This window comes from Macaca fascicularis, chromosome 15 (genome assembly GCF_037993035.2).
Source record: "Macaca fascicularis isolate 582-1 chromosome 15, T2T-MFA8v1.1".
NCBI lineage: Eukaryota > Metazoa > Chordata > Mammalia > Primates > Cercopithecidae > Macaca > Macaca fascicularis.
Genome location: NC_088389.1, coordinates 45660864 through 45676931, shown reverse-complemented (window position 1 = coordinate 45676931; position 16068 = coordinate 45660864). Strand labels below are relative to the sequence as shown.

The 16068-nt window shown below is 41.1% G+C and overlaps 1 protein-coding gene across 6 annotated transcripts in view; it reads left to right on the top strand.

Moving 5' to 3' along the window:
• The window catches only part of HSDL2 (hydroxysteroid dehydrogenase like 2), an 83103-nt gene that overhangs the window by 12449 nt on the left and 54586 nt on the right, over positions 1-16068 (top strand). For all 6 annotated transcript variants that reach the window (XM_045373639.3, XM_074016813.1, XM_015436857.4 and 3 more), the window contains exons 2-6: positions 2332-2495; positions 4407-4505; positions 7713-7827; positions 13070-13173; positions 15118-15216. In XM_045373639.3, the coding sequence (XP_045229574.2) occupies positions 2332-2495; positions 4407-4505; positions 7713-7827; positions 13070-13173; positions 15118-15216 (581 nt within the window). The remainder of the gene's footprint in view (positions 1-2331; positions 2496-4406; positions 4506-7712; positions 7828-13069; positions 13174-15117; positions 15217-16068) is intronic.

The following is a 16068-nucleotide window of genomic DNA, read 5'->3' as shown; positions in this document are numbered from 1 at the left end:
TAACATTTAAGGTAGTTTTCGTTCTGTGGGGTGGGGGAAGGAAGGAGGATAGAGTTGGAGAGGAATATACAGGTGGCTTCTGGGGTATTGGTAATATTCTATTTCTTGCCTTGATACTACTGTTCATTTTAATTTTGTTCATTAAACAATACACATTGTTTTACATGCTTTTTATATGTGTGCTATATTTCACGAAAAATAATTTCAACCTCTCTGACTCCTCCCCACTTCTCCACCCTCCCTCCTTCTTACCAAACCAATTATTCCTTATTTTAAAACCGCTTCCCACTTTTACCTCTGATCTCTTCTGGAGTGTAATCCTCTGGGTTTTACAAGAGTTTTATGTTCTTTTATTAACAAACCTGTTAATCTATTACCAATCTCAGGTCATCCCTCTTTCTTTGTCATTGTTGCTTTTGCTCTTCTCTCTCCATTCTTTTCCTTAAGCAGACTTTTAAATTTGCCCTTAGAAAGTAAAAAAAGAAAGTGGGTTTCCCTTGCTGTTATCTTACTTTATTTTATTCTTTTAGTTTTTCTTTTATGAGTTTGCTAGGAAATTATTTTAGATGTCTCCGTTTCACTTAGCAACTGAGTAAGCAGAAAGTTTAAGTGAACTAAATGAAATGGTGGGAGGCCAGGGTGGGAGGATCACATAAGGCCAGGAGTTTGAGACCTGCCTGGGTAACATACCAAGCCCCTGTCTCACAAACAGTTTTAAAAAGTAGTTGGGTATGGTGATGTGCGCCTGTAGTCCCAGCTGCTTGTGAGGCTGAGATGGGAAGATCACTTAGGCCCAGGAATTCAAGGCTGCAGTGAGCCATGGTTGTGCCACTGTACTCCAGCCTGGGTAACAGAGCTGTCTGGAAAAGAAAAAAAAAAAAAAAAAAAAGCACATAGGAGTTCAAGGCCAGCCTGGGTAAGATGGTGAGACCCCATTTCCATTTAAAAAAACAAAAACAAAAAACAGGCTGGCCGGGTGCGGTGGCTCACACCTGTAATCTCAGCACTTTGGGAGGCCGAGGCAGGTGGATCATGAGGTCAGGGGTTCAAGACCAGCCTGGCCAACATGGTGAAACCTCATCTCTGCTAGAAATACAAAAATTAGCTGGGCATGGTGGTGCACACCTGTAGTCCCAGCTACTCGGGAGGCTGAAGCAGGAGAATCGCTTGAACCTGGGAGGCAGAAGTTGCAGTGAGCTGAGATCGTGCCACTGCACTCCAGCCTGGGCGACAGAGCGAGACTCCATCTCAAAAAACACACACACACACAGCACACACACAAAAATAATGAAATGGGCACAGGGACCTATCAGTACATTTGAATCAGAATATTTCAGATCAACCTGCAGCAATTTGTGAGACTTCTCGGTTTGTTTATTTAACAGCTCTTTTGAGAGGTGATTCACGTACCACACTATTCACTCTTTGAGAGGTGATTCACGTACCACACTATTCACTCATTTAAAATATGCAATTCATTGGCTGTTAATATATTCACAGAGTTATGCAGCCATCACCACAGTCAATTTTAAAACCTTTTAATCATCCCAGAAAGAAACCCCTCAACCCTCCGTTGTCAGCCTCCAACCCCTCCCACTTCCAGCTCGAGGTAACCTCTGATCTTTGTGTCTCTATAGGTTTGCCTATTCTGGACATTTCATGTAAATGGCATCATCTGTGGTCCTTCATGACTGGCTTCTTCCACTTAGCAGAATGTTTTTGGTTCATCCATGTTGTGGTTTATAGCAGTACTTTATTTCTGAACATTATTTCATTGTATGCATGGCTACACCACATTCTGCTTATCTGTTCATCAGCTGATGGACATGTGGGTTGTTGCCACCCTGGCTATTATGAGCGTTCGTTGAACAATTGTTTGTTTTTAGATAATTTCTTTTAAGTGGCATTTAGTCATTGTGGAAAATTTGAAAAATATTAAAGAATATAAAGAATATGATAAAATTTACTCATAATCCCGCCACTCAAAAAAAAAAAAAAGCTTTATTGACATGTTTTCTGTGGGAAAAAAATGCACGTTTATATAATTTGTTTTATAATTCTTCATTTCTCTTGAAGATTTGCTTTGCATTTGAACAGGTTTTGTTTGCCAAATCACAGCAAGACTGGCCAACTGCAGTTGTCGTAAATAATTTATAAGTCATTGTGCAGTGGGAGTACAGTGAAGTTATCTGCCATCAGATGGGCATGGGGAGGGTTTAGAGAAAATTTCAGAGGAGGAAACATATATTATAAAAATATGTATGAGGTTCTGATACCCATCAGTAAATAAAATATTGGGTCTTCTAAAAAGGTCATTTTGTTCTGTTGTAGGAGGCTGGCAGGATGTACAGTCTTTATCACAGGTGCAAGCCGTGGCATTGGCAAAGCTATTGCATTGAAAGCAGCAAAGGATGGAGCAAATATTGTTATTGCCGCAAAGACCGCCCAGCCACATCCAAAACTTCTAGGCACAATCTATACTGCTGCTGAAGAAAGTGAGTGTGACAGTGCCATTTGATAAAATGTCTTTCTAGTGGTTTCAATACATAGAGAATTTGCTGGAGAGTTTAGATAAAGCTGTTTGAAAGCTACCCTGAAAATAATTGTATCTAGTGAAAGAAGTATTTATGTTGTCACCTTGGGGCAGTGCTTCTTACCATTTTTCTCCTCCAGCACTTTTTTTTTTTTTTTTTTTTTTTTTTGAGACGGAGTCTCACGCTGTTGCCCAGGCTGGAGTGCAGTGGCGCGATCTCGGCTCACTGCAAGCTCCGCCTCCTGGGTTCACGCCATTCTCCTGCCTCAGCCTCCTGAGTAGCTAGGACTACAGGCGCCTGCCACCGCGCCCGGCTAATTTTTTGTATTTTTAGTAGAGACGGGGTTTCACTGTGGTCTCGATCTCCTGACCTTGTGATCCGCCCGCCTCGGCCTCCCAAAGTGCTGGGATTACAGGCTTGAGCCACCGCGCCCGGCCTCCTCCAGCACTTTTAAGCAATGTGAGAGATTCCATTTAAAAATCTTATTTCATGGCTTGGCGTGGTGACTCACACCTGTAATTTCAGCACTTTGGGAGGCTGAGGCGGGTGGATCACCTGAAGTCAGGAGTTCGAGACCAGCCTGGCCTACATGGCAGAAACCCCATCTCTACTAAAAATACAAAAATTAGCTGGGTGGGGTGGTGCACACCTGTAATTCCAGCTACTCGGGAGGCTGAGGCAGGAGAATCACTTGAACCTGGGAGGCGGAGGTTGCAGTGAGCCAAGATCATGCCGCTGTACTCTAGCCCGGGTGACAGAGCGAGACTCTGTCTCAAAAAAAAAAAAAAAAAAAATCTTGTTTCATGAGGGCAGTGGTTCTTGGATGGGAGAGGGAGTGGGGAAGTAGAGTGGAGAGAATTTGATTGGCAAGTGGCATGAACTCTTTGAAAAAGCTTTATGTGTTATTTATTCTCTGCACAATTTGCAAGTCATCATTTTAATAACTTTTAGTTGACAAATAATTATCACATACTTCTATTTAAGGCATGGTGCTAGGCACAGAGCCAGGAGAGAGGGCTTAAAAATTCAACTTCAGTTGACATTGCTAGTTTTGTTAGTCATGTTCAGAGCACTGTGGTTATGTTAGAGGAATGCATGTGAAGTGTTTATGAGTGAAATGATGTCAGGGATTTGCTTTAAAACACACCAGCAAAAAATAAAATAGGGGAAAGGAAAGATAAACATATTAACTGACAAAACTAACAATCATTGAAGATAGATGATGGGTTCCTATTAGTTTATTATAGCATCTTTACATTTTTGTATACTTTAGAATATTTCCACAATAAAAAGTTTTTTAAAATTACTTTCAACTGGGTGAGGTGACTCATGCCGGTAATCCCAGCACTTTGGGAGGCTAAGGCTGGTGGATCACTTGAGGTCAGGAGTTCCAGACCAGCCTGGGCAACATGGCAAAACTGCGGCTCTACAAAAAATAGAAAAATTAGCCTGGCATGGTGGTGCATGCCTGTAGTCCCAGCTTCTTGGAAAGCTGAGGTGGGAGGATCCCTTGAGCCCAGGAGATTGAGGCTGCAGGGAGCCATGTTTGTGCCACTGCACCCGAGCCTGGGCAAGAGAGTGAGACCCTGTCTGAAAAACGAAAACAAACAACAACAACAAAAAACTTCCTTTTTTTTAGCTTTTTAAAAACAGTTACAAAGAAACCGCCACCAAACCTTCGTTTTTGTTTTATAATAGTGTTGGCCTATCTAGTCTGTCCTACTATATGGCAGAGTCACTGGTGGTAAGATAGAGTTATTTATATTGATTTTCCAAACACAGGGTACTTATTTCTTTTGACCGTGATATCGGAATCAAAGGTATAATATTTAAATGCTTTAACGCTTTTTCGTTTTGTATCCTTTATATAAGTTGAAGCAGTTGGAGGGAAGGCCTTGCCGTGTATCGTTGATGTGAGAGATGAACAGCAGATCAGTGATGCAGTGCAGAAAGCCGTCAAGAAATTTGGAGGTAACAACTTCATTCTGAAAAAATTATTGAATATTGGTAAAATAAAGGTATAACTATAATGTTAATTTAAAAATTTGTTTTGATTCTTGAATTTTCTGAGTCATTGGAGAAATAATGTATTTGTTCACGCAGAACATGGTTTAAAAGCATCTGATGAGGCCGGGCGCGGTGGCTCACACCTGTAATCGCAGCACTTCAGGAGGCCGAGGCAGGCAGGTCACTTGAGGTCAGGAGTTTGAGACCTGACCTGGTCAACATGGTGAAACCCCGTCTCCACTAAAAATACAAAAATTAGCTGAGCATGGTGGTGTACGCCTATAATCCCAGCTACTCAGGAGACTGTGATGGGAGAATTGCTTGAACCTGGGAGATGGAGGTTGCAGTGAGCTGAGATTGCACCACTGCATTCCAGCCTGGGTGATAGAGTAAGACTCCATCTCAAAAAAAAGAAAAGAAAAAAAAGTGTAGAATGATAGACTGTGGAGACTGGGAAGAAAGAAGGGATGGAAGAGGGGTGGATGAAGGGAAATTACTTAATGGGTACAATGTTTGCTGTTTGGGTGATGGATACCCTACAATCATGGACACTTCACAATCTATGCATGTGAGAAAATTGCACTTGTACCTTATACATTTATTTTTGAAAAAAATTCTTCTTTTATATGGTTAAATCTCATCTTCACAAAGTCAGTTCCCTCACCATACCAACTAATCAGAATTATATTTTTCTTTCTCTGATTTCTTTTTTTCTTTTCTTTTTTTTTTTTTTTTTTGAGACTGAGTCTTGCTCTTGTCACCCAGGCTGGAGTGTAGTGGCATAATCTTGGCTTACTGCAACCTCTGCCTCCCAGGTTCAAGCAATTCTCCTGCCTCAGCCTCCTGAGTAGCTGGGATTACAGATGCCCGCCACCACGCCCAGCTAATATTTGTATATTTAGTAGAGACAGGTTTCGCCACATTTGCCAGGCTGGTCTCGAACTCCTGACCTCATGATCCACCCACTTCAGCCTCCCAAAGTGCTGGGATTACAGGCGTGAGCCACCATGCCCAGCCTCTCTGATTTCTTAAAACATTCCTTTGATCCTTACCTTGTACTATTTTAGATCTTAGTATTTCTTTTCTCCCCAATTAGTTGAAAAGTTCCTAGAAGAGAGCTGTTGGGGATTGAGCTAAGGCTTTCATGGTATTGTAGTAGTGCACCTAGGCATGTCCAAATCCTGCCTAAACCATTACCACTCTCCCCACTAATGTTCTGGAGGACGATGTGTACATGTGAGGGACAATGGCCAGTGGAAAATGAGGTAATGCTTCAGTGTTAGCAGGGCTGTACTTATAATCCCAGTACAGAGTGCTGTGGGGTGCTGGACTGAAGCACGAGCTTTGGCTCAAGTGGGGCCTCTTCCCTTAAATCCAAAATCTTACCCCTAGCTGGCAGCCTTTCCCAAAGAAATGTGAATGCCTGTGTCAGAAGAGGAGAGAAAATGCAAAATGATGTTTGTCCAACTGATAGGACCCTAATTGTGAAATGTGCCACACTCAACTGCAGGATATTTTATCTAAAATGACTTTACCTAGTAGTAAAAGTGGTTAACTAGTGCCACTTAGGATTTGATGTAATTAGTTTATCCACTAATTTTTGGGGAGGAACTAAGGGGAGAAAGCTGACTTTTCAATTCTCCCATATTCATTCAGTTTTAGTTCTTTTTTTTTTTTTTTTTTTTTTTTTTTTAAACAGGGTCTAACTCTGTCACCCAGACTGGTGTGCAGTGGCATGATTGTGGCTCACCGCAGCCTTGGCCTCATGGGCTCAGGTGATCCTCCAACCTCAGCCTCCCGAAAAGCTGGGACTATAGGCGCCCACCATCAGGCCTAGCTAATTTTTGTATTTTTAGTAGAGATAGGGTTTCACCATGTTGGCCAGTCTGGTCTCAAACTCCTGACCTCAAGGGATCCACCCCCCTCAGCTTCCCAAAGTGCTGGGGTTACAGGCATGAGCCATTGTCCCTAGGCTTGCGTTTATTATTTAACTTTTAAAAATTGTGGTAAAATACACATAACATAAAATTTACCATCCTATTTTTCAGTGTACAGTTCAGTGACGTCCAAGTTTATTATATTGTTACACAACTATCATTAAGTGCACCTTACAAAGAATAATGAAGACCAGATAGAAACAAATAAAAAATGTTTGACATAGTTTTTGTATTTTACCATTTTCCTTTAATGTTATTTCACTAAGCATATAACTGTAAACAAAACTTGTTGCTTATAGGTGGAAGCTAGATAGAATTTGCAGAAATAGTAGTTACTTTGGTTTATTTTTTGTGTGTGTGTGTATGAGTCACTAAAACAAAATTGATCCACTTTGATGATTTGCCTGGGATTGAAACAGTAGGTCTTTCTCTTTTCCCAGTTCTCAGGACCAGAAAGGAGCCTTTCCCTTTAAGTGAGGGGCCTTGGGGGAAGGGAGACTACTATGCTTGGAAGGAGGACAGGCCTTTGAAACTTCATGCTAGAGAGGAAGGAAGACTTTAAGGAATTTGATCCAAGGTTTATGGAGACAGGGAGGGACAACCAGGAGGTAAGAGAACAGATAAGAGTGGAAGCTACAAACCACCAAAGACTAAGCCTCCTTTTAGTTTCATGTGGAGCTCTGGCAATTGGCTATGTCTCCATTGTGCTAGAGACAATCATGCAGGTGCTATTTTGAAACAGCTACCAGTCTTGCATTGGTAGTGTTCAGTCATATTATCTAAAAGACGTACAGCCACGCATTGCTTAATGATGGGGATATGTTCTGAGAAAGGCATTATTAGGCGATTTTATGATCGTGTGAACGTAGAGTGTAATTACAGAAACCTAGATAGTCTAGCTGACCACATACCTAGGCTGTATGGCATAGCCTATTGCTTCCAGGCTATAAGCCTGTATAACATGTTACTGTACTGACTACTGTAGGTGTTTGTAACCCAACAGTAAGTATGTATCTGAACATATTTAGACAGAAAAAAGATAAAATAAAAATATAGTGTTATCATTTTAAGGGACCATGTTGCATATATGGTCCATTGTTGACTGAGATGTTAGGTGTGGTACATGACTGTATTTGTCAATCAACTGAGGGTTCAGAAGAGAGTAAATGCTTTTTTGGTGTGTGATAAAAAGTCTTACATTAAAAGGAAATTGATTTTTCAATTTTGAAAACAGGAATTGATATTCTGGTAAATAATGCCAGTGCCATTAGCTTGACCAACACACTGGACACACCTACTAAGAGAGTGGATCTGATGATGAACGTGAACACCAGAGGCACCTACCTTACGTAAGTTTGCAAGAAGAGTTGTGGGGGAGGATGTTGTGGTGTTCTCTCAGGGAACTTACTTAGTTGTAAACAGATTTGAGTCAAATTAACAGTGTAGTTCAAAATCTAGTCAATCCTTATAAAGGCCTAAAAGTCCTTCATTCGGTCAATAGTATTATATTTTATTTTATTATTTTTTTATATATATTTTTTTGAGATGGAGTTTCGTTCTTGTTGCCCAGGCTGGAGTGCAGTGGCACGATCTCAGCTCCCTGCAACCTCTGCCTCCCAGGTTCAAGCGATTCTCCTGCCTCAGCCTCCCGAGTAGCTGGGATTACAGGCGCCCACCACCATACCCAGCCAATTTTTTGTATTTTTAGTAGAGACAGGGTTTCACCATGTTGGCCAGGCTGGTCTTGAACTCCTGACCTCAGGTGATCCACCCACCTTGGCCTCCCAAAGTGCTGGGATTACAGGCATAAGCCACCACACCCGGCCCAATAGTATTTTAAATAGCTTTATTTGGAGCTCCTTTTCTCTATGAATTTAGGAGAGACCTAAGTAGGCTGAGTGCGGTGGCTCACACCTGTAATTTCCACACTTTGGGTGAGGGGAGGATTATTGGAGGCCAGGAGATCGAGATTGGGATGCACAAGACGGCAAGACGCTGTCTCTACAAAAAAATTTTTTTAAAATCAGGCAGGCATAGTGGTGTGTGCCTACTGAGACCGTGGTGGTGGTCTCATTTACTCAGGAGGCTGAGGCAAGAGGATCCCTTGAGCCCAGGAGTTTGAGGCTGCAGTGAGCTATGATCATGCCACTGCACTCCAGCCTGGACAGAGAAAGACTCTGTCTCCAAAGGAAAAAAAACGACTAAAGTGTAGCTCAAGCATTTTCTCAAATATTTGCATGTGTAAATACTTACATGTATACTCTGTCTTTCATAGGACACAGTCCTTTCATAGAACTGTTTCTGATTACTGAAGCCAGCAATAGTCTTCTTCCTCTGAAAAAGAACGGGAGTTAAATAAAAAAAAAAAAAAGGCTTAGGTTTTAGTTATTTAAATAACAGTAAGGTCATTCTCATTATGAATCACACTTTGTTGTAACCAATAAAAAGGCTAACACTTTTTTGGGCTTTGCCGGGGAAATGTAGAATATCAAATGAAAGAACATAGTCCTGATCTGTTCTGGATTCATCAGACAACTCATCTTATTGTCCATTTATTTATTTGTTTATTTACCCTCTGGTTCTATCATTTTCTATGTGAGTATCAGGATACACCAGGGTAGAACTTGCTTCTGTACCTTACGTGTATCTTGTTACACACAGAACAGGTGGTTAGGAGCTCAGACTTTGGAATAAGACTGCTTGGATTCAAATCTTAACACTCACCCTTCATGACTTTCTATTTTGTGACCTTGGACAAGTAACTTAACTTCTTGCAGATTCAGTTTCTTTACTTTTAAAATGGCAATAATAAAGTAGAATGTTATAGGGTTGGTCATGAGGGTTAAATATCTAAGTTATTAAGTTAGAGTCCTGAATTTTTCCCTCAGGTATGTTTTGTTGGGTCTGCAAAACTTGGCCCAGACAGTGTTAAAACAAAATTATTTTCTTGAGTTACCTACATTCAAAGTTTTATTAGTTAGGGCCAGGCAGGGCGGCTCATGCTTGGAATCCCAGCACTTTGGGAGGCTGAGCCAGGCAGGTCACTTGAGCCCAGGAGTTCAAAACCGGCCTAGACAACATGGCAAAACCCTGTCTCTACAAAAAATAGAAAAATTAGCTGGGGATGGTGGCACATGTGCCTGTAGTCCCAGCTACTCAGGAAGCTGAAGTGGGGGGATTGCCTGAATCTGGGAGGTGGACGTTGCTGTGAGCTGAGATCACGCTACTGCGCTCCAGCCTGGGCAACAGAGCGAGACCCTGTCTCAAAAACTTTATTGGTTGCTTATGTTGAAAAAACTAGAAGATTTATATAAAAGTCCAGATTCCTAGCTTTTCTTGAAATGTTAGAAGATCTGGCCACATAGAGAAGCATTACCACATGGCAATAGTTGCTGTAGCTGAGTGGCAGGGTATCAACTACCTCATTAGATGGGGCCAGAGCTCTGTTGTCTTCTGGATGCTGAGGACAGGCTAACAAGTTATATCATTGTGTTTACACTATTGTTTTTTCTTATATGAAAGAGGAAAGTGAAATATTTCTCATAACCACATCCCTCTCTGAAGTAGGAAAATGAGACTTATGCCAAGAGGGCTGTATATTCAAGTAAAATGGGTGAAAGCTTACTTGTTTGTAGATATGAGGCATATTTCTACAAATTCACTATGTAAGGTATGTCTCTATTGAATGAAACCATATTGAACCCGACCATAGCAAGAATTATGGCAACTGGCTGGGCATGGTGGCTTGTAATCCCAGCACTTTGGGAGGCCAGTGCAGGCAGATCACCTGAGGTCAGGAGTTTAAGACCAGCCAGGCCAACATGGTAGAAACCCTGTCTCTACTAAAAATACAAAAAATTAGCCGGGCATGGTGGTGCGCACCTGTTACTCGACTACTCTGGAGGCTGAGGCAGAAGAATCGCTTGAACCCAGGAGGCAGAGGCTGCCGTAAGCCAAGATCGCACCACTGTACTCCAGCTTGGGTGACAGAGTGAGACTCTGTCTCAAAAAGAAAAAAAGAATTATGGCAAGCGTATAGATTGTAGTGAAAAACTTGAACTAGAAAAGGAATTCATTTTTCAAGAGTTTGTGTTTCTTTTCAAATAAAATAGGCAATGTTGCTATGTGATACTGTCATGGTACTAGAAAAAATTATATGGGAATCAAAATCTTTTACAGCTGGCAACTTTGTGAAATAAGTTCAATTGAAAGTTAAGTATTTGTTTAAACAAATGCTTAAAAATATAAACCTAGCCAGGAATACTATTGCTCAACATGTTAAACTAAGGCTTAGTCAAGGGCATGTTGTGTGAATAAGTTTAATGATTTATGGCAGTTTCTATTGTAGATGATGAAGCCACAGATATACATATACAGGTTGAGTATCCCTGGTTTGAAAATCCCAAATCCAGAATGCTCTGAGATCTGAAACTCTGAGTGCTGACTCAACGCTCAAAAGAAATGTTCATTGGAACATTATGGATTTCAGATTTTTGGAGTAGGGATGTTGAACTGGTTAAGTATAATGCAGATATTTCAGAATGGAATCTGAAACAATTCTGCTCCCAAGCATAAGGGTTACTAAACTTGTACCACACACCTAGGTATATGGCGTCAGGAGAATTTCGAAGTGATTAAAAAGGTTTTAGACTGGGTATTCATGACATGAAATGACTTCTAAGGTATTGACAGATATCTTGGCAAGTTTAAGGTAGATTTGTCAAAACTAGTAATCATAACTAGAGACAGTGCTGTAGTAGTGGTCAGTGTTAACTTTAGACTTATTAAAAATCTAAACAAATGTAGATATATGTTTTGCAGGGGTGCAGAAATTGTTTGTTCATTGTATCATTTGCTAGGAATTGCTCCCTACTAACAAAGTTAAAAACATACATGTTTTCTTTCCACAAGATGATCCATACAAGTAAAGCACTGAATTTTATGTAGATTTGTCAAAATTGGTAATCATAACTATGGACTTGACGTTTTAAACTGACATTATGACTGATGTGTACATAAATGTATGAGTCTTTTTGTTTTTTTCCTTGTGAAATTATGTCTTTGGAAAGCCCATTTGGCAAAAATAATTTAGTCTACTTTCCTGTATTGAGGTCATTTTTCAAAAATGAAAGTGATGTCTTAACCCACATTTTTAGATGTGAAGGTTCAATTAAAAACAAAATAGACCAGGTGGGGTAGCTCCTGCTTGTAATCTCTGCACTTTGGGAGGCCGAGGCGGGTGGATTACTTGAGCCCAGAAGTTCGAGACCAACCTGGGCAACACAGTGAACCCTGTCTCTATTTAAAAAAAAATTAAAGTTAAAATTAAAACTCTTGCACAAAGATTCTGTTCACTATTGAAAGTGCCTACCTTTATAAACAGCTGCGTAAAAAAAAATCCACTAAATAAAATTAAATATTGCTCCCAGTTAAAAGCGGATTGCAATGCCAAATGAAAGACCTCACACTGACCTTTGGGTTAAAGAAAAGTGTCAGAGTTTTGGCCTTCTATGAAAGGTATGTTATAAAATGAAAATTCATAATGAAATATTTCTATTTTGGCCAGGCAGGCGGTGGCTCACACCTGTATTCCCAGCACTTTGGGAGGCTGAGGCGGGTGGATCATGAGGTTGGGAAATCAAGACCATCCTGGCTAACACAGTGAAACCCTATCTCTACTACAAATACAAAAAAATTAGCTGGGCGTGGTGGCGGGCGCCTTGTAGTCCCAGCTACTCGGGAGGCTGAGGCAGGAGAATGGCGTGAACCCGGGAGGCGGAGCTTGCAGTGAGCTGAGATCGCGCCACTTCACTCCAGCCTGGGCAACAGAGTGAGACTCCGTCTCAAAAAAAAAAAAAAGGTGGATTGGCCCGGCATGACGGCTCATGCTTGTAATCCTAGTACTTTGGGAGGCTGAGGTGGGTAGATCGCTTGAGTCCAGGAGTTTGAGACAAGCCTGGGCAACATAGCAAGACCCTGTTTCTAAAAAAAAAAAAAAAAAAATTACAAAAACTATCCAGGTAGCTGGGCATGCTGGCACATGCCTGTAGTCCCAGCTACTTAGGAGGCTGAGGTGAGAGGACCGCTTGAGCTGGGGAGGTAGAGGCTACAATGAGATGTGATCATACCACTGCACTCCATCCTGTCAGCAGAGACACCCTGTCTTAAAATTAAAAAAAAAAGAAAAGAAAAAGGAGAAGTTAGCTGGTAGCAGTGGTTCACACCTGTAAACCTGTAATCCTGGCACTTCGGGAGGCTGAGGTAGGAAGAGTGCGTGAGTCCATGGGGTTCAAGACCAGCCTGGGCAGCAATGCTAGACCCTATCTCAAAAAAAAAAAAAAAAAAAAAAAATTACAAAAATTAGTGGAGCATGGTGGTGCACACCTGTAGTTCCAGCTACTCGGAAAGCTGAGGCGGGAGGATTGCTTGAGCCCAGGCGCCCAGGAACTCAAGGCTTTAGCAAACTGTGATTGAGCCATGCACTCCAGCCTGGGCAACAGAGTGAGGCCCCGTCTCTTTAAAAAAAAAAAAAAAAAAGTGGAGAAATTTAGAAAGCTGTTTAATTTGACTTGTATTTTCTTTTGCTTTCAGATCTAAAGCATGTATTCCTTATTTGAAAAAGAGTAAAGTTGCTCATATCCTCAATATCAGTCCACCACTAAACCTAAATCCAGTTTGGTTCAAAGAGCACTGTGGTAGGTGGTAGGGTGAGGGGATGGTTTGTGCTTAATTTGTTTTGAATTAAATCTGTGTATGTCTGATGTAATCATAATCTGCACATAACAATCAGCATTGAATTTTCTATGCCAAATCATTAAGTGGCATTTGGAAAGCAGATTCTTAATCTTTTATCTGTAATTTAAAAAAAACTGAGGCATAATTTACATTCAATAAAATGCCCAGCTCTTAATGGTTCAGTTTGATGAATTTTGAGAAATGTATATAACCAACATCCAAATCAAGATACAGATTTTTACCATTTCAGAAAGCTCTTTCATTTCCCAATGAGTGTGTTTTACTGTGTGTAATTTATTCGTCTATAAAGTTGGTTAAAAACTATCTATGGGATACTTTATTTTTCTTAGCCAGGTATGCACCTGTAGTCCTAGCTACTTGGGAGGCTGAGGTGGGAGGATCGCTTGAGCCCAGGAGTTTGAGGCTGCAGTGAGCTATGATCATGGTATGCACTCCCGCCTGGGTGACAGAGAGAGACCCTGACTCAAAAAAAAAACAAACACGACCAAAAAAAAAAACAAAACTATTACCTTTCATAGCATACCAATGGTTTAAGGTAAATATGCTAAGCAACAAGATTTACATATAGGTGCCTCCTTTAAAATAGTTGTACCAAACACTTAGTTTTTATTTCAGCACAATTCACTAACATTTGGAAAGGCACTTGGAATGGGAACCCACAGAGCAAAACTGAAAGTTGTTTCGCTTTAATTGACTAGGTTAAATACATTTGCAGCCTTTTGTAATGATTGTTTTACTAGCAGCAGTTTCCCTTTAAATAAACACTCTCATACTTAAAAAAAAAAAAAAGAGTCCAGACATGGTGGTTCAGATCTGTAATCCCAGCACTTTGGGAAGCCGAGGCAGGCAGATCACTTGAGGCCAGGAGTTTGAGACCAGCCTGGCCAACATAGTGAAGCTCCATCTCTACTAAAAATACAAAAATTAGCTGGGCATGGTGGCACACACCTGTAATCCCAGCTGCTCAGAGGCTGGGGCACAAGAATCACTTGAACCAGGGAGGTGGAGTTTGCAGTGAGCCAAGATCACACCACTGTGCTCTAGCCTGGGCAACAGAGTGAAACTGCGTCTCAAAAAAAAAAAAAAAAAAAGGTGTAACATATTAAGAAATAATAATGTAATTTACCCTTATAGTATTAAGAAAAATGAAAGTTTATTACTGTCACTTTTATTTTAATCAAATATTAGGAGGGAAATATATAAAACGATTTCATCTCTGTTCACTTCTATAAAAACTGTTCTTTAGAAAATAGTACATTTAAAAGTTATATTTTATATTATTGAAAAGAATTCTCAAAAATATATCAGGGAGGCTGAGTGTGGTGGCTCATACCTGTAATCCCAGCACTTTGGGAGACCAAGGCAGATGGATTGCTTGAGCCCAGGAGTTCAAGACCAGGCTAGGCAACATGGCAAAGCCCCGTCTCTACAACAAATTGAAAAATTAGTCAGGCTTGGTGGCACGTGCCCATAGTCCCAGCTACTTGGGAGGCTGAGGTGGGAGGGTCGCTTGAGCCCAGGAGGTAGAGGCTGCAGTGAGTCATGATTACACCACTGCACTCCAGCCCAAGTGATAGAGTGAGACCTTGTCTCAAAAAAAAAAAAGAGTATGTGTATACATATGTATATATGTATGTGTGTCTGTATACATGTGTGTATTACTGTTTTCTTCCTGATATATATCTGTGTGTGGATACGTTGTATGTATATACATGTATATACATATATGTATACACACACATATACACATATATATGTATATACATACATACACACATATATCGGGAAGAAAATAGTAATAGAAAAATTGGTTATTTCTACTCACAAGTTAATCAAATTAATTTCTTTTATAATTAGATTATTATTTTTTGTGCTTCTTTCAGCTTATACCATTGCTAAGTATGGTATGTCTATGTATGTGCTTGGAATGGCAGAAGAATTTAAAGGTGAAATTGCAGTCAATGCATTATGGCCTAAAACAGGTATGTATTTTTAAAAACTTCATTTGGTAGATTTTCATGTATTGTCCCTGACACTTATTATTTTTTTGATCCAGGGTGGAGTGCAGTGGTGTGATCTCGGCTCACTGCAACCTCTGCCTCCCGGGTTCCAGCAGTTCTTGTGCCTCAGCCTCCCAAGCAGCTGGTCTCAATCCCTTGACCTCGTGATCTGCCAGCCTCGGCCTCCCAAAGTGCTGGGATTACAGGTGTGAGCCACTGTGCCCGGCCTCTTCATTACATTAAAAAAATTTTTTTTGTATTTTTTTTTAGTAGAAAGGGGGTTTTGCCACGTTTGCCAGGCTGGTCTTGAACTTCTTGCCTCAAGTGATACAGCCTCCTCGGCCTCCCAAAGTGCTGGAATTACAGGCATGAGCCACTGCGCCAGCCTCATTACATTTTTTAAAACACTTCTAGGCCGGGCGCGGTGGCTCACGCCTGTAATCCCAGCACTTTGGGAGACGAAGGCGGGCGGATCACAAGGTCAGGAGATTGAGACTATCCTGGCTAACACGGTGAAACCCCGTCTCTACTAAAAATACAAAAAATAGCTGGGCATGGTGGCGGGTGCCTGTAGTCCCAGCTGCTCGGGAGGCTGAGGCAGGAGAATGGCATGAAACTGGGAGACTGAGCTTGCAGTGAGCCGAGATCGCACCACTGCACTCCAGCCTGGGAGACAGTAAAACTCCGTCTTGGGAAAAAAACCACAAAAACAAAGAAAAATCACTTCTACTGATGGCAAATTGGAATCTTTTTCACTGAATTTGCCGGCAGAGGGGGTTTCTAGGAAGATGACTACTGGAAGTCATGTCCCTGCTATCCCTTCCATTCCCCTGA